The following is a 19,572-nucleotide window of genomic DNA, read 5'->3' as shown; positions in this document are numbered from 1 at the left end:
CAGAAATCATAACTAGCCAAACCTCCGCGGTTCCCTCATGGACATTTTTTACAGCTTTTGTGTGCAGGGGGTCACATTGTGGACCTTTGGAGCTCTGAGAGAATGTTTAGATAAAATCCCCTAAAGAGACAAGCCAAAAGGCTGCTCCACACAGCCATAGGACCTGCCCATCTCTTAGACAGCAGAAAAGAAGTTCAGGAAAAAGGTTCAGTACACGTATTCCTTATCTCCTTCTCCACTCATCCTATTCTCTGCTGTGACCTTCCTGGCATCTGAAAACCAGCGTTCTGAGTGCTTTTCTTTCATTTCTGTCAGCTTGAATCCACTGGCAAAGCTGAGGCTGCTACATTAAGGATCAAGAGTATCCATCTTAATGGAGACCATCTCGGATATCCACGCCTGGCCAAAATGCAGAGAACAGCTGACTGTGGGGTACCTGGCCCCCCATTGATACATTTACAGTACAGCCCCCCCGCCGCTGAGACTCAGCCCTAGAATAAGGCATGACCTTACACTGTGTGCTTTTCTGGGAAAGGCTCTTGTGCAGCCAAGGCTCTCGGCTGACTTACTGTAGTCACTGCCTCTAACCACTTGTTCATGAGACAGGCAGGGGGAGGAGCCGAGTCCATAGCACAGGTCGTCTTGTCCATCTCTGTGTGCAGACAGAAAGTGTGAACTGTCCAGCTCCGTGACCCCTGGTGAATGGTGTGACCCTGGTGAATGGCGGCTAGTGGCCGATGCGCCTTCTGGGGTTTTGTTTATCTGTACATGGGGTCAGAACAGCTATCTCCATGGTGACAAAGCATGCAGTTCCCGTCTTGACAAAAGGAGTAGACTGCAAAGCAAATAGGACAAGAGCTGGAAGCAGCTTGCCCTCAGCGTTGGCGCGTACCGACTACCTGTAGATTCATATGCTCAGGATAAACAAACCTCCTGGTTTCATGAGCTCTGCCTTGCATAAGAGCCCCTCTTCTGTGTGAAATGCACTTGTCTGGCTCTGCCCACCCTGTCCTTGACCACCAGTCCCTAGCTCCCAGGAGCTCTGAGAACATGCTAGCAACTCTCTTCACACCTAGGTCTTCACTTTAGCTTGAGAACACCTGTGAGTGAGAATGCCTCTTGATGGAAAAACAGAAATTTGGGGAATTCCTGCCTGTTTCATAGGATCCTTGACATAGTTACCATGGAGTCGACCCTCCATTTTAGCTATCAAATAAAGCAGCGATTTTTTTTCCGATTTCCATAAGATTTTTATCAAATAGGCTCTTAATCTGTTTTCTGCTTCTATAAGGAATGCTAGAGGCTGTGTAATTTATAATGAACAGCTTTGTGTTTGCCTCATGTATCTGGAACCTAGAAACTCTCAAGATCAAAGGGCCACATTTGATGAAGACATTTGTGTTCAATCAACGGTGGTAGAATGCTGGACAAGATGGCCAGGAGTGGGAAGAGTCAGGCTCATCCTTCCAGGAGTGGGAGGAGTCAGAGTTCCATCCTTCCCAGTGTAGAAGGTGTAGGAAGAGCTCATCTTTCCAGGAGTGGGAAGAGGCCGGGATCATACTTTTAGTCAGAGCCTGCTCCACTGATGAAGACAGAATCCATTCACAAAGGTGGAATTCTCCTGGCCTGACCTCTTCCCAAAGGCCCTGCCTCTTTGCATTGTCCTGGTAAGGGTTAAGTCTCAACACAAAAACTTTGGGGATACATTCACACCACTTGGAGTATCTTATATTTATAAGCCTATTTCTTTTTTTCTAAGTTTTGCTCTAACGTTTTACTAGAAAATTTTATGGATGGTGTTTATATGTTTTTGTAATGACATATGAAGGCTATAATGATTGCTGTTATAGTAATTTTATATTTTGCACCAATACACAAGAACTAAGCAGGCACAGCGGTACCTACCTGTAATCCCAGCAGCACCCAGAAGAGAAAGTGGAGAGGATCTCAAGTTCAAGACTCCACAGAGTTGCATAGTACACACTGTGTCACAGGAGGGGCGCCTGTGTTGGGGGCACTGTGAGGAACGAGGGTGTAAACCCAGGACTTCACCGAGCAGCGTCACCCTAGGCCCTCGCTCACACTGTGAGTGTCCCTATTTACCCCAGATTTGAAATTTAAAAGTCAAGGTCCAGTGATAATGGTTTTTACCCTCCACAGGATTTTTTTTTTCTGACTACATCTAGTGCCCCTTTTTTATAATATTCTGTAATCTATTTCACACACACACACCCCTTTCACCAGAGCCGCCTTCTTTTTTTTTTTTTTTTCCTGAACAGAACCGCAATTGCTTGTGCTGTTTGACAAATGGGACCTCACCAGAACCCTTGAATGTGGTCTATATTTAGAAATGATAAAGAACGATCAGACACCCTCCTTTCAGGATACTGACATGTTCCTCCTCCTACAGCCCACCTAGAACTATTGCCAGACCTTCACCCAGGGTCCGTTGCCTCTCAGAGCAATTCTGGAAGCTCCGAGATTACCTCACAGATGCCCCTATAGATCCTGGCTGTGGGTAGTTCATTAGTGACTTTCTTTTCACCAAATGCCTGAAACTTAAAGGAAGAGAGGTTTCTTTTGGCTTACAGTTAGAGGGCACACAGTCCATCATGGAGGAAAACACATGGCAGCTGGAGTGGGGCAAGCTTGCACTGAAGGCTTCTCACGAGGCACCAACCAGGGGACAGAGAGCTCTAGCCAAAAGTCAGATTAACTCTTAAAGCCCTGTCTTTGTGAACACCTCAAGCCATAGCCCTTATACCAAAGTCCCATGACTTGCCAAAATAGTGTCACCAACCAGAGAAAAAACTGCATCAACATGACCCTGTTGGGGACTGTACTGGCTAGTTTTATGTCAACTTGACACAGCTGGACTTATCACAGAGAAAGGAGCTTCAGTTGAGGAAATGCCTCCATGAAATCCAACTGTAAGGCATTTTCTCAATTAGTGATCAAGGGGGAAAGGCCCCTTGTGGGTGGGACCATCTCTGGGCTAGTAGTCTTGATTCTATAAGAGAGCAGGCTGAGCAAGCCAGGTGAAGCAAGCCAGTAAAGAACATCTCTCCGTGGCCTCTGCTCAGCTCCTGCTTCCTGACCTGCTTGAGTTCCAGTCCTGACTTCCTTTGGTGATGAACAGCAATGTGGAAGTGTAAGCTGAATAAACCCTTTCCTCCCCAACTTGCTTCTTGGTCATCATGTTTGTGCAGGAATAGAAACCCTGACTAAGACAGGGACATTTGACATTCAAACTGTAACAGGTAGGCAATGTAGTGGAGCAGTGTGTGGCCTCTGTACTCTTCTGGTGGCATGGTGGATCACTCTCACTTCGAGAGCTGGGTGTGAGGCCTCCAAATGGCACTCTCTGCTCATCAGGAGCTGAGCAACATTAGTCACCGAGGCAAGCAAGCACTTAAGGATGAAAATTGAATTCCTTGATGCAATTTATAAAATGAGGCCTTTTATTTCTGTTTATTTTGTCCCGTCTCCTGCTCTGTTTTTAAACAGTTTTCATGTGTTTGATTAATGTTGTTTCTTTTCTATGTCATTCGCTTGATCGTGCTCAGACTAAATGAATGCCTTTATCCCTTTGTCATTGTGAATAAAGAAATTCAATTGGTTAGCACAGGAACAGGATCATCTGCCTTTATCTATGAACTGCAATTGGGCCATCACTTGCTACCATGGGTTACGGGTTGAACTCCTCATCCCCAAAGCTGAGCACTCCTGGGACATTCATTTTAAGGAAAGATGTGTGTGACTTGCTATGACTCCTGGGACATTCATTTTAAGGAGAGATGTGTGTGACTTGCTCTGAGGGGCATTGCAGGGGACATTCGCGTGTTTAACAGTTTTAATTAGAGCTTCCAGAAAAATGTCAAAACTTATTTTTGTTGAGAGAAACCATCATGTAAAATTTTGCAAAGTCTATGAAATAATCCTTCTTTCATGACAATATTTTCTACACATTTACAATGAAACTAACAAGCAAACCTCCACAATCTGGTTAGCACACCGTTTATTTTATAGATTTTACCTGTAAAGTATAAACAAGCAAATAAATCAAATGGTCATAACAAAAAACCTTCAGAAATAATGGTTTGCCACAAAACCAGATGTGTGGTTGTATCCAGAGGATAAACTCTGGTTTGCAGACAGCAGGGACAGGGAGCCTCAGCAGGACAGAGGAAGAACAGTCTGGTACAAGCTTTCCGAATGTGAGTCCACTTCGGGAACTCAGTGAGTGGCAGTGTGTGTTTTCATGTATACTTCTGTCTTCGTTAGGGTTTTACTGCTGTGAATAGACATCATGACCAAGGCAACTCTTATAAAGACAACATTTAATTCGTGCTGGCTTACAGGTTCAGAGGTTCAGTCCATTATCATCAAGGCAGGAACATGGCAGTGTCCAGACAGGCATGGTACAGGAGGAACTGAGAGTTCCATATATTCATCTGAAGGCTAGGAGAAGACTGGCTTCCAGGTAGCTAGGATGAGGCTTTAAGACCACGCCCACAGAGACATACCTCCTCCAACAGGGCCACACCTCCAAATAGTGCCACTCCCTGGGCCAAGCATACACAAACCATCACAACTTCCATCTGAAAGATGAGAGTGTGTTAGGACCTAACAGTGGGTGAACAGGATTCTATAAATGTCAAACGTTCGCACACCAGTTTTAGTTAAAGCACTGAAAACATTAGGTGCTCAGAACAGAGGAAACAGCTGAGGTCCTGTGATTTCTGCTCAGGCAACTGGAGATTTAATAGGAGAATGGGGAAGGGTGAGCCGGGTTCCATAGAACTAGACTGGGGAGCATCACCGGGGCTCTGCATCCCTGCACACATAAACTAAGACCAGCTTTGTGTGCCAGCTGGCCACTGAGAACGTCAGTCCCCTGCCTACCACAGTGACTAGGAGACAAGACAGGGCAAAGATTCCTCCATCTTGTCTCAGCTGGAGCCATCTTTGGTTCAACCTAAAATTGACACCCCACACTCCCACCTTTGCTACCCCAGCCATGAAAAGTCCAGTGGGAAAGAACCCAACCCTGTTCCAGAAACTCAGGGTCGAAATGCCCAGCCGTCAAGGCTGCTCCCCACTTTGCTTCTGTTGGGTTCAGTGAATCTTGTTTTCTGTTAAAGCCTTAGATCCACCTGGATTTGAGTGTTGTGCATAAATATGGATCTATTTTGTATTCTTCTACATGCAGACATCCAGTTAGACCAGCACATCTGTTGAAGATGCTGTCTTCCCATGTGAATTTCTGTCTTCTTTATCAAAAAACAGTTGTCCGTATGTATTTAGATTTACATCTGGATCTTCAGTTCAGTTTCATTCTTTTTTTTTTTTTTTAAAGATTTATTTATTTATTATATGTAAGTACACTGTAGCTGTCTTCAGACACTCCAGAAGAAGGAGTCAGATCTTGTTACAGATGGTTGTGAGCCACCATGTGGGTGCTGGGATTTGAACTCTGGACCTTCGGAAGAGCAGTCGGGTGCTCTAACCCACTGAGCCATCTCACCAGCCCTCAGTTTCATTTTTTATGCCTGTTTTTATGCTAGTACCGTGTGGGTACTATAGCTCTGTAGCACAACTTGAAATCAGGGTTGGTGATGCCCCAGAAGTTCTTGTACAGAATTGTTTTAACTATCCTAGGATTTTATTATTATTATTATTATTATTATTATTATTATTATTATATATGAAGTTGAGAATTGTCCTTTCAAGGTCTGTAAAGAATTGTGCTGGAATTTTGGTGGGGATTGCATTGAATGTGTTGATTGCTTTTGGTAAGATGGCCATTTTTACTATGTTAATCCTATTGATCCATGAGCACGGGAGATCTCTCCATCTTCTGATGTTGTCTTCATTTTTTTACTTCAAAGACTTGAAGTTATTGCCATATAAGGCTTTCACTTACTTGGTTAACATTACCCCAAGATGATTTATATTATTTGAGTCCAGTATGAAACATGTTGTTTCCCTGATTTCTTTTTTAATCCATTTGTTATTCATATCTAGGAGGACTACTGGTTTGGTTTGGTTTGGTTTGGTTTGGTTTGGTTTGGTTTGGTTTGGGTTGGTTGGCTGGTTGTTTTTCTGAATTAATCTTGTATCCAGCCACTTCACTGAAAGTGTTTTTCAGCTGTAGGAGTTCCATGGTAGGAGTTCGAGGATCACTTATGTATACTATCATATGTAGTGAGGTGTATAGAAGAGCCTTTTATGTCTGAGTTTAAGTTTATAGTAAAGCCTTTGTGTCTGGCTTTAAGTAAAGTGTTCTAACAAAGCCTTTGCTATGCTTGGGTCTCTGAGCCGGAGCTCCCGAGTATCTTGGCGGATCGCTGTCACGCAATCCACATACAATGACTGTCCGCCCCATGGTCAGCCACCACAACACCCATTTACCTGGTAGAAACAAAACTCTAGAAGCTTAAAATTAACCAATCAGATTTATGTATCAGTAAATTCTTAATTTACAAGATGCCAATACAATAATTTCAGAACCAATTGATGATGATAAAAGTTTTGTCCCAATTATTCTAACCTTATGATATCATAACTACCTGTGGCTATCTAAAGCCACGCTGGTTTAGGTTCTTTCTCCTGTCCGTCCTCCTTTATCTTTGCAGTCCCTTCTCTCCCAAGATGCTCTCTGTCTCTACAACTCTTAGCTCCGCCTCCCTTTGCCCTGTCCAATCACAGGCCTTCTGCTGCACTAATATTTTAGTGTGATTGGACAGGGAAAATCCTGTCCCAAGGAGGCACACCGAGAACTGCTAGAGTGGAGGCTTAGATGGAACTGTCACCCAGTCTAGGCAGGACCCTTCTGATAGCAGGTCATTTCCAGACAAACTCAGGACGAATCAACACCAGCAGTTCCCACAGGACTCTAGAACAAGTCAGCACTGCTCATGCGCATTTAACACGAAGTTCCTCCCTGAAGAGTACGAAAGAAGCAAAGAGCAGTGTTTCCAGCTCTGGACTTAAAAATGAAAACCGTACTCAGCCGTCATCTGCTGCGGAGAAGGCCACTGGTCCCTGTGGGGCAACGCAGGAAACTCTTTATTGTGGCCGTATCTGACACTCGTGATATGCAATGAGCAGGGATTTCAATCTATCATTACTTTAAAAATAGAAGTGTGCCCCTAACTATGACTTGAAGGCCTGTAGTTAAGTAAGGTGGATTGTAATTTCCTTCCCTTTGCGGCCAAAGCCCTGATGACTCTCATCCCAGGCCTTCTGTCCAGGGCCCTGTCTGCACTGGTTATTTTCACGGCCCCAGTGCTGGCTCAGTGGGATTGGAAATTCACAGCTCAGTTTGCGAATTAACTGAGACTTATTTTGTGTGACGGCTGATTTGTACCATCATCCCAGTTGGATTAAGAAATACCTAGGATATTAGGCAAGCAAATCTCTGGGTATGTCTGTGAACGGATGACCAGAGACAGGTCTGAAGGGCTCTAAGCTAATCCATAGATTAATCCCTTGATGGGTTCATCATATGATGGTATTATTGGAAGGTGGAGAAAGACAAGAGACGGGGCCTTGCTGTAGGGGGGTTGAGGGGCATGTCATACTTAGGATAACTGTCTCACCCTGATATTTTCCTTTACGCACTTTCTGACAAGAAGTGAAGAATAGCCTCTGCACATGCTCCCACAACCAAGATGCTCGGTAAGAGCCCCTACCTCTCCTCTGAATTGGTTGTGGTGGTGATGGTGGTGGTGCTGATAGTATTACAGGGACACAGGCGTAAGCAATGCACTTGGCTTCCCACATGCTTTTAAAACAGATACTGTCTTAGACTGTATGGTGAAAGTTATTTCTTAATTGATGATGCAATTGTCTTTCTAATGCCTGCCTTTTGTCTTTGCTTAAAACTCTAGCTAACATCCCAGAATACACTTCTTCCGGTTGTGCACATAACCCTGCCCCAGGTAGCTGCCTCTGGCCACATATGGATCTTGTACTTGATCAGGAAAGGGAAGATCTACAAGTTGGTCCTCCTGGGACACAAGCCACCCTTGAAGCACACACGCACTTACTTGCAGCCAGTGACAGCCACGAGGACACTTCCCTGTTGCACAAGGGTGGCACTGTTCCGAAATTTCAGGGCTAGTGGGAGGCCACGCTGGAGAGAAGTGCTTTGATCACAGTGTGATAGAATCAGTGACTTGATTGGCTCACTGGGGCTGTTGGAGTAAAGTGGCGGGGGTGGGGGGGGGGGGTGTCAAGGGAGAGTTCCTGATGAGACCTAAGGCTTGTAGGCATAAGGCTGAGGTCTGTGGACCAGAGTTCATCAGCTCAGCTGGGCCCATGAATTTGCCAACGCCTACAGGAGCGGCCATGCTTTGCCCACTCATGCCTGGTGAGCAGAGAGATGGGGAATGCAGATGAACCTACGCACACTAGAACCCAGGAGCAGGGGCTTTCAGTCCAGTGTGCCATACAGACGTCAGCCATGAGCATCGCACGGGTTTCCTCTGTGGCCACTACCTGTGACCTGTTGTTTAGAAGCAGGAGCCTGAGCTCTCTTTCCCGTGTGCAGAGAGCGCATCCCTCTTAGTTCTTCAATAGAAACCTGACTGCCCCAGGAATCAGACCTGCACCATAGTTTTCCTCAGACTCCCTGAGCAAAGTGGTCCTGCCAGAAGTCATAATAAAATATTTAGGGTATACAGAATTATGAAAACAGAACCTGTTTTGCATAACTATTTACAGCAGGCAGACATACACATATATGAGAAATTTAAAGTATGAGAAAATTACATCAGAAACTAAGTTGACATTGAAGTGTGTTATAATCCTTCAACATCTTATTTCTGTAATAGTTATTATCTTGGGTTTATCTGACAACATGATCAGCTTCCTCTGATGAGATTTTGGGAAAGCCATAGGTTGCAAGTGTGATTGATGTCATAATATTAAAGAAAAAAAAGTCATTCACAACGCTTGGTTTTGGCAGGCTTGTGTTTAGGGCCATCCTGACGGTACAGGGACATGCCTCCGGAGCCCAGGTACAGTGTGGGCAAGTTAGGCTTTAGAGTTGGGACTGGGGGCAGAGGGAGAATTTGGGCGTGTGTCACTAAGAAAACATCAGGGATGAGAAGGATTCCTGCCAAACGAACCTGACGGGATTCTTGCTGAGGGAAGGCAAGTGAGCAGACCTCACCTTGGAGTTGTACAAAGGTTGATCAGATATGCAAGGTGAGGAGCATGAGGTGGGTGTTACGGCCAGCTCAGCCTATCAGAGACCTGGCTTGGGGAGCATGAGGTGGGTGTTACGGCCAGCTCAGCCTATCAGAGACCTGGCTTGGGGGAGCATGAGGTGGGTGTTACAGCCAGCTCAGCCTATCAGAGGCCTGGCTTGGGCTGGATTTTAGATAACCGTTCACAGGTGGGCCCTGAAGGAGGCCTGCAGAGCAACTGTAGTTTGGCCAAGCACAGAAGCTTTGCCAAAGGGCTTTTTCACCATGTGGAAGTCTTAAAAGGTTGCCCAGAAGGGCTGAAGCGATGGCTCAGCATTTAAGATCACTCTCTGTTCTTCCAGAGGTCTTGAGTTCAATTCCCAGCAACCACATGGTGGCTCACAGCCATCTGTAATGGGATCTGATGCCCTCTTCTGCTGTGTCTGAGGGCAGATACTGTGTGTGTGTGTGTATGTGTGTAATGTATAATGTACATTACAAAAAAAAAAGCCGGGCGTGGTGGTACATGCCTTTATTCCCAGCAGAGGCAGGCGGATCTCTGAGTCTGAGGCCAGCCTGGTCTACAAAGTGAGTTCCAGGACAGCCAGGCTATACAGAGAAACCCTGTCTTCAAAAACCAAAAAAAAAAAAGAAAAAAAAAAAAAGAAAAAAAAAAAAAAGGTTGCCCAGGAAAAGGGCATCATGATGAAAAGTATGTTCTAAGAAACAAGCTTGTCCATGTAGATGGAAAATTGGTGCCTTTAGGATGGAACAGCTGCTTCTATGACACTGACTGCAGTCACACACACCTTTGCCATCATGCTTACATTTTCTTCCTTAAGGTATTTTTCCCAGATCCTAAGGAATTGTTTCTCCTTTAGCTAACATATGAAAATTAGGCATACACATCTTATTTTCCCATTTGCCAAATATATGTGTAAGCCACACGACTGGTAGGCATGTGTTTTAAATACAACAAGAGCTACATTGTTTTCCTGTATGAATCTATATGTCATGTATTTATACACTACATTGTGCTCTACAACCCTGGGAAATGCTAGGACCCAGGGGTGCATAGCCACAGCATATGTAAAAGGTGGAATCACATCTCTGGGCTCCACAGAGGGCTCCCCGACTTCTTCAGCTTCCCTAGGCACACATTAGTGCAGAAGCCAAGGTGCAGTGTGTTACTCCTAAAGTCTCCCTCCATCAAGTCCTCCCATGCCTTGTAAGGACCCTGACCTTGATCCTGACCTCGATCCTGCCGACTGGGAAAGCCCCTTGATCCCCATCCTAGAACTTTGCATGGGGTCATGGGTTGGTTTGTTGTTGTTTTGGTTTTTTATTTTTTCCGTGTTGGGAATTGGTCTAGGATCTCCTACCGCGCGCACGCATGTCCTGACTTGGGGTCCTTGTAGGTACGTAGCGGTAGCTCACTGTTTCTCACTGGTGAGCTACACCCTTCACATTCATCTTTACCCTTACCTGTTAGTAAAGAGCTTGTCTTCACAGCTTTGGATTCCCTTATACACAGCAGTGTGATTCTCACACAATCTCTGTTTGCCCTTTTTTCTGCCTGGAGCCAACCCACGAGCAAATGGCACAGTTTCATTATTTCCATCTAAGCCAAAGAGGTTTTGAACACGTTAGCATGGTGTATGGCAGTAGCAGAGGTATTACAGCTTATTATCCTGTATTCGCTTTCCTTCTAATTCTCTTTAATTTGCTGTTTGCTTGCTTGTGTTATTTATTTATATTTATTTTGATATCAGATCTAACTCTCTCATACGGGTCCAGAATTCTAGAATATTACCTGTTCTCCTGCAGTAGCTTATCAACTGCTGGAATTATAGAGATTCATACCACACCCAGTAGGGAAACAGCCCCTATACATATATGCATGTGTGCGTGTGTATGTGTGTGTATGAGTGAGTGTGTATGTGTGTGTATGTAAGTATGTTTGTATGTATGTGTGTATGTTCATGTGTGTATGTGTGAGTATGTATGTATGTATGTGTGCATATGTGTGAAGGTGTGTGTATGTGTGTATGTTCATGTGTGTATGTGTGAGTATGTATGTATGTATGTGTGCATATGTGTGAAGGTGTGTGCATGTGTGTATGTGTGTGTGCATGTGTATATGTATGTGTATGTGTGCATGTGTTATGTGTGCATGTGTATAAACATATACATATATGTATGTATGTGTTATTCATTTATTTCTCAGTGCTGATGATAGCCCAAAGCCTTCTTTTATTAGGCAAATAGTCCAGCACTGAGCTATATCCCTGACCACAGTCTTGTACCCCTAAACTACTACCTATATGACATAAATACTTACTACTGATTTTCTCTCTTCTTGATATAGTTAACAAATACCTTTAAGAAATACTTAGTAGCCATTTTTACATTTTGTGATGTCCTAAGTTCAAATTTAAGATGTTTTCCTCATTATAAAGCAGTATATAGTGTTCTCAAAATGGAGATGTGACGGGTGCTGCAGAGCACGGCCAGCCTGCCTCATGTCGCCCCGAGTGACCAGAGTGCAAGCCCCAGGTCTGGGCTACCTGTGGCTAAGTTTTCCTGTTCAACAGTACACACGCATAGATTTATTTTAAAACGTGTCATAAATACATCATTGGAGAGCTGTTTTGCCACTGCCACCTTTTAAAATTAGTACCTTATAGTCTTTTTAAAATAGCAGATCAATACTGCAATCATTCTTAACACAACAGCCGTTCATGTTATGGTATGGCGGTTAGTGTAATCCGGAAGGTGGCTTCCAGGGGGAAGGCACCCATAGATAACCTGGAGAGAACTGAGGACTCCGCCTCCCCCCACCCTCCTCAGTGAGCAATCAGGACCCCACACACCCAGGGCCCCTGTCACACTGGCTCCCAAATGGCCCTCCTTTGAGATCATAAAATATGGATGGGTTCTGTTCTTCAAATTAATGACATTAAATATTTTAAGACACCAGAAGGACCACTCTTCTGTTGTGCAGTGAACCTAAGATAGACAATCCCATAACAGTCATTACTTTGGGGACATGAATATTTAATAGACTGTTTCGTTGTCAGGAACTCTGAGATAGTCAGACTTTGATCTGTCAGCCACACTTAGCAGACCCCTCGTATCGATTCATACTTGCAAATGAAATGGAAAGGAACGCTATTGAGAAATCTACTAGTGATTAAGGAAAGCCATTTATGAGCTAGACCATAATCTAATATCATGATTTTATGAGGAGTAGTTTTGGCCTCATGTCAAGTTTGAGGTAGCAGTGGGTTTCATAGATACTGTTGCTAAGTACAGGAGAAAACTGTGAACTCTCACTCAAAAATAGCAGGGGAGTTGCTCGCCGTTCCCACAACACAGCATCTAACCCAAGAAGGACACAAAGCTGAGGGGTAGTCCGCGTCAGTGAGAGTCAAGGGCTCGAGCTTACTAAGACACGTAGGCTGTGTATTTCCATGGTGATGAAGCATACTATAATTGCTCCAGCATCTTCCGAGAGTTAACTGTCCATAGGACTGTAGTGTGCAAACAGAGCATCTCCCAGGAGTTAGCTGTCCAAACAGAAAAAGGATGTCCAGCCAGGTAGTTCTCTGCGGGGTCAGTAAGCAGCACATTGTTAATCTTGGCTTCTTAAGAATGGACAACTCAGAAATCTCCTAGCTGTCCTGGAACTCACTCTATAGACCAGGCTGGCCTCGAACTCAGAAATCCGCCTGCCTCTGCCTCCCAAGTGCTGGGATTAAAGGTGTGAACCACCACGCCCGACTAAGAATTTCCTAAAAATTAGAACTGTCAAAAACCAAAGCACAAAGTACAGCAGCAGGCTTTACAGTTGTGGATCAGTTCAGGCAGGAGTCACCTGTGATGAGAAGAACGGGTTATGTCCTTGGCCTGTGTGCTAAGTCACCTGCCAAAGTGGGAAGTGGATGTGTGGTGGAGTACAGAACTGTCTGTCACACTTCCACAGTCCCCGTACATACACTCAAGGGTCGGCTCTGCACCGTCAGGCCTTCCATATGCCAGCAGCAATACACACACTGGCTGTTGCCAGCTGACCCTGTGTGCAGTATTTCTTCCCCGATTCATCTATGTAGGGCTGTGCTGCTCCTAAGATAGCTCGGTGCCTCGGTGGTGGGGTGGTGAGTTGCTCAATCCTGCAGTCATCTGTAAATGTCTATTCCTGTTTAATATTATACCACTCACATTCCGAAAGCAGACAGCTAGAGATAAGCTGGAAATGGGAACAAGAAGGTCTCAAATTTAAAGCCAGCCCAGTCTGGGCTTTATAGGAAGCTCCTATCTCAAGACAAATATAAGAATAGTTCATTTGTTTTTATTCCAGGGCCATGGGAGACTAAATTTTGCAATAAAACAACCTTTATATCCCTAAAAAAATACACTAGATGTCACAATTGTAACAGCTGTGTATTTTTTTTTTTTTGTAGAGCAGGAGGAATAGTATATCCATTTGAATTGTGGTTTGTACTAAGGTTTAGGTGATGTGGTTAGTTAGAGTAAAGTTAAGAATCACTAAAGTAGGGCTGGTGAGATGGCTCAGTGGGTAAGAGCACTGACTGTTCTTCTGAAGATCCTGAGTTCAAATCCCAGCAACCACATGGTGGCTCACAACCATCTGTATTGAGATCTGATGCCCTCTTCTGGTGTATCTGAAGTTAGCTACAGTGTACTTATGAATAATAATAATAAATAAATTTAAAAAAAGAATCACTGAAGTAAATTGTTTCTTTTTAAAAGCATTTATTTATTTTATGTATATGTGTACCTTGTAGCTGTCTTGAGACACACCAGAAGAGGGCTTCTGATTGTTTAAACTCCTTTTTACTAAAGCTATAAAAATCCTGATGAAAAATGTATTTACATTAAATGTGGATGTCATGGCTCTCTCATCCTAAAAAATCACTGTATTTGAATTTTTTCACAGATCTGGAACTTCCTGAGCAACCAAAAAGACGAAGAATTAGAAGACACAAATCAAAGAAGAATATTACAAACCTCAGTGACGTTATTGTAAGGCAAACCGAACTAGAGACCCAACAAAAGAAAATGCACCCACAGCATCCAGACCCCCCTGCCCTGAGCAAAAATAAAAGAAGAAAACTAAAGACGAAGCTGCGGCTTAGGAGGAAGAGAGAAGCCGGCCTAGCCACGAAGGCCTCTGGGGTCAGCTTCACCTACCAGCCCGAGAGCAGCGAGGAGGCAGAGGCTGAAGATGATGTGGGAGGAGAGGAGGAAGGTGATCCGGAGCGCTCGGTCACAGACATCACCCAGGAAGACATTGAGCTGGCCAGCAGCAGGGCGGAGGGCGTACTGAGTTTTCTGAAGTCAACACAAGAACTTTATTTCTACGATGGTAGGCATCCCTACCCCGGTTGTCCTTTGCATAATGGCATCCACTTAGGGTTTGGAAAATAGCCAAGGGTAGTCACAGGCTTAAACTGTTACAGTAACTTAGGGGTGAAAAGACTGGCTGGTTTTTCTATCTGTGTTATTTTACACATGATGAAGAGAGCTCACCCTGCTGGCGAGTGTAGGGTGGCATTCGCTTTAAGCAGCTGGTCGTATGGCTTTCACCATCGGGAAGAAGAGAGCTGTCCTTGTCTCTTTCTCCTTTTCATACAGTTCAGGATCCTGCCCTGCAAAGCGGCACCCACCCACAGTGCGTGGATGTTTCCATTTTAATTACCCTGATCAAATCCACATGGTGCCCAGAGCCCCATCTCCCAGGTGATTCTAGTTGACAACCGGGATTAACCGGCTCGGTGTTCAAACAAAGAGTAAGTTTCAAATCGAAACCCGGGAGGTCACCACTTTTTCTAACACGTAGCCATATTAGCCCACTGATCCTACCTGTCGTTTCTCCTGCACCTCGTGGGAATCAAAAACTGTTGCGGTGTGGTTGGGGCTCCCGCCGTGAAGTTGGGTTTCCCAGTGTAGATTGGGAGGCTTTGGTGTTGGAGGCTGTGTTTCTACACAAGGATGGCTGCAGCCAAGGGTTGAGCAGATGTCGTGTTCATAAGCAGCTACAAAAGGAGGAGCCGCACAGCTCTCTCCCGGAGGGCGCTCACTCTTCCTTATACAACTCACAGGTGTGAGTTCCCAGTAAGCATTTTCAATTAAATATATATATTTATATGGGATCTGTGAGAGTAAAGACTTACTCTCTCATGGTTGACAGTTGTTCTTTTTCATAATGTTTTACAACAGCAGCTCTTAAAAGGACAACATTTCATTGGGGCTGGCTTACATTTCGGGGGTTTGGTCCATTATCATCATGGCAGGAAGCATGGCAGCATCCAGGCAGGCATGGCTCTGGAGAAAGAACTGACAGTTTTACATTGGATTAGCAGGTAACAGGAAGTGAATGCCACACTGGACATGGCTTGAGCATTTGAAACCTTAAAGCCCTCCCCCCCAGTGACACACTTCCTCCAACAAGGCCACACCCACTCCAAAAAGGCCACATCTCATAGTTGTGCCACTCCTGGTGACCAAGCATTCACATCTATGTGCCTACAGGGCCATTCCTATTCAAGCCACCACAAGGACTCTAGAGACAGCATCACAGATGAACGCCATGTCCAACAGAACGCTGATAGAAAAGAAAACTCTGGGAAAGACAAAGAAACAAAAAAAGACGGTGCGCACCACAGTGGGATTGTATCCAGCTGCAGAAAGTTTGAAAGCTGAGCGTTACAGGGAAACAGGATAGAAGATCTTAATGATGTTAAGTCAGACAAGCCAGACTTGAATATACAGACATTGCAATGGCTTCTTCTCTCATATAAAATATGAGCCTTAGTTTACAAATGTGTGTGTCTAGGACCTGGAAGTAGAAGGGGGACCATAAGGTGGGAGGAAATGAGCCAAGAATGGGAGGGAGGGGCAACAGATGATGTGGAACGTGTGACACAGAAGCAGGAGGGACTCATTAGGGACCAGAAAGGTGGTGGTGGCAGTGGGTGGGGCAAGAGCCAGGAGTACACGTGAAAGCAAAATGTCCCCATGAAACCTGTTACTCTGTGTGCTAGCCAAAAACAATAAGTAAATTGATGAAAGTTTAAAAGATCTTAAAAGGAGCCAAAGAGGAAAAGACATTCTCTGTCCAAAACAGGCACCTGGACCAGCAGGCCTTCAGGACAACGGACAAGGCTGACCTCCAGGAGGGGTTTCTTGATTTGCGGCCAGAACTCTGATTCCATTGATATTCTCAAAGACCCGTGGCATGACTTGGGCTTAGTTTCCGTGTCTGTTTTTCCGGCTGTTGTCAGTGACTCAGAGAATAGTGTTATGCTTGGAAGGTGTTTAAAAGACAAGTATCTTAGTCAGGGTTTCTATTCCTGCACAAAACATCATGACCAAGAAGCAAGTTGGGGAGGAAAGGGTTTATTCAGCTTACACTTCCATGTTGCTGTTCATCACCAAAGGAAGTCAGGACTGGAACTCAAGCAGGTCAGGAAGCAGGATCTGATGCAGAGGCCGTGGAAGGCTTGCTTCCCTTGGTCTGCTCAGCTTGCTTTCTTGCAGAACCCAGGACCACCAGCCCAGAGATGGCACCACCCACAGTGGGCCCTCCCACCCTTGATCACTAATTGAGAAAATGCCTTACAGCTGGATCTCATGGAGGCGTTTCCTCAAGGGAGGCGCCTTTCTCTGTGATAACTCCAGCTTGTGTTGAGTGGACACACAAAACCAGCCAGTACAACAAGACATGGTCACAGGCCGCCTCTCCAGAGTCGCTGGTATGGCGGCACTTGGATGTCATGTTTCTTCCCAGAGTTCTGTTCCCATTCTGTCCTGGTAACTTGTTATGTTCGGCACATCTCAGCCCCAGGGATGTGTACTTGGGGACTCCTAATGGGGCGGGAGTTTGTCTTGAAACTAAAACTCTGTGACTCTTCCAGATACTCCCAGAGACGATCCAGCTGTGTGCCCAGAGACCGCTGAAGAGCTGCTTCACCTCCTTGAGTCCGGAGGCATGCCTCCCGCGGACGTGCTCATCCTGGACCACATGAAAACCCTGCTGCTTCTGCAGGACACTGAGAGACTGAAGAGCGCCCTGGAGATGTTCCCAGAGCACTGTACGATGCCTCCAGGTAAGTGCCGCAGTGTCTATTCAGGAATTTCCTCCGATAAGACCTAGAACAGAACCTACAGAGAAAGGAATTTCCTGTGCTTCCATTTGGCATAAAAAGATGCCTCATAACGTATCCAGAAACCTATGCGCCATCTGATATTTGGCCTTTGAGGCATCGGGTCTGGTGGGGCCACTTGCTCTAAGTTTAATTGGAAGAGAAATAATTCTTTTTGTCTCTCTCTCTCTTTTCTGCCAACTCGATCGATAGAGGTTAAAGTTTTCCATCTTCAGGAGATCTTGGTGCCTTGTTAAAAACTCAGCATTAGAACACTTAGGAAGACTATTGAATTGCTGTGGTGGTCTTTCTTCTTCTCACTTCTCTGATCTTTTTCAGTGACCCACTCAATAAACTGTTTTATGTGGTATCAGGCTTGGTGCGTGGCCCTGTTAAGGACCCAAGGTTTGTTCCGAAGAGCTGGAGGAGTTTGAGGGGCAGTGTCACTTAGATGAAGCTGAGGGGGAAATGGATGACAAAGGCATTTTTATGACAGATAATGAGGAATCACAAGAGAGATGAGCAAAGATGGCCTGCGACAGGCCAGGCCACCGGACAGATGGAAGAGACCGGAAAAGATGTGGGACAGAGAAGCTCACAAATATGGAAGTGTGCTTGTAGGGAGTACAGATGTGTATCTGGGAAGAAGAGGGGCTGCAGATAGTGGGCCTGTGTTAAGTATTTGACAAATTTAATATTTACAATAAGGTTTTATGCCAAACTGCAAAAAGGCTTTTTAGAATATTAAATCAAGTTACAGAGATGGCTCAGCGGGTATGCACACTTGCTATGTGTGCAGAGGGCATGAATGTGAACCCCAGCTCCTATCTAGAAGAACAGGAACGAGAACGTGTGCCTGTATGTCCTACATGTGTCTGTCTGTATGTCCTGCAGTGTAGACACGCAGATCCCAGATGACTGGCCAGCCGCCCTATCCAGTTGATGAACTTTAATCTCAAGGAGAGCTTTTAAAGAGATAAGACAGGAACCCACAGAGGAAGACACCTGCCTCTCCCTTTACCTCTGCCTGTGCACATGAGGTACAGACACATAATCATACACACCACAACACACACAACATAATACACATATCACACTACACACCACATAACCACACTACACAACCCAAACCACACCCTTTATAACACACAACACCACACACACACCACATAACAACACAACACACTTACCACACCACACACCATACCACACATCACACCACACACATACCATGCCACACACACACCAACAACAACAACCACCACCCCACACCAAAAACCGTTTTTAAAAACTTAAAAAGCAAACTGTAACAAGCTAGTTTTGTTAAGTTAAACTAATGTGAACTTTTTATGAGATGAAATTAATTTTCTTCTAGTTGTCCTGGCACTTTTTGCGTGTATCCCAAAATACATCAAGAGTGTGGGCAGGGGAGACCCTGCATTGTGAAAGCCACAGGTTCTGCCTTACGCTCACTGAACAGAGTCTATTCCAGGCACATTTGCCATGAGTGGTGGACAGAACTAAATCCTGGACGTGAACCTGTTTCTGTGTCACAGGTCCCTCGATGCACGGGTCTGCTGAGCCGACCTGTGTCACAGATACTTACAGATAAGGCACGGCTGCCTGCACTCAGCTCTCCTTGTATTCTCTGTGTGGAAGTTTACTTACAGTATCCAAACAGAGAACAAGAAAACTAAAGAGAGGTCAAACACCTTGTCCATCGGCAAAAAATAAAAAGTATTTGTGTGAAATTAAGGGGAAACTGGGCACCACCACCCTACCCGTGCACCAGAGCTCCCAGAATCTACATGCTACACAGTTTGGAAGTAAACAGACTACACCAGGGCAGCCCTGGGGTCTGACCAGACCTGGGAGGGGTCCCCTCTGCCCCCACTCTGGAAGACCTCCAGTCTTGGCGTCAGCTTGTATCCTCTGTAGCTGAGAACTTTAGAAGCAGAGCTGTCTGAAACTAAACTCTAGGAGGTGTGTCCAAGCCGGAACCCGGAACTCACAGGCAGTACAGGGTGACTCCAGAGCTGATGTTTGAGAAAAGGCCTGGCTCTGGCTACTGCTGCCTTGGGAAGGGGCTGCAGTGTTGGCAGGCAATGTTGGAGATGTGCTGGCCCCCCCGGGGAGTTCTGGCTGTCCAGGCACAGAACTGCCGTCCTGAAAGCCACAGGCCGTGCAGCTCCTGGTCCACACTACTT

General features: G+C 45.3%; 1 protein-coding gene across 2 annotated transcripts in view; it reads left to right on the top strand.

The window, feature by feature from the left end:
- The window catches only part of Erich1 (glutamate rich 1), a 64,457-nt gene that overhangs the window by 42,417 nt on the left and 2,468 nt on the right, over positions 1-19,572 (top strand). For both annotated transcript variants that reach the window (XM_011242050.1, NM_001034862.2), the window contains exons 4-5: positions 14,158-14,586; positions 17,138-17,329. In XM_011242050.1, coding sequence (XP_011240352.1) covers positions 14,158-14,586; positions 17,138-17,329 — 621 coding nt within the window. The remainder of the gene's footprint in view (positions 1-14,157; positions 14,587-17,137; positions 17,330-19,572) is intronic.

This window comes from Mus musculus, chromosome 8, assembly GCF_000001635.26.
Source record: "Mus musculus strain C57BL/6J chromosome 8, GRCm38.p6 C57BL/6J".
NCBI lineage: Eukaryota > Metazoa > Chordata > Mammalia > Rodentia > Muridae > Mus > Mus musculus.
This window is presented reverse-complemented; position numbering and strand designations above follow the sequence as displayed.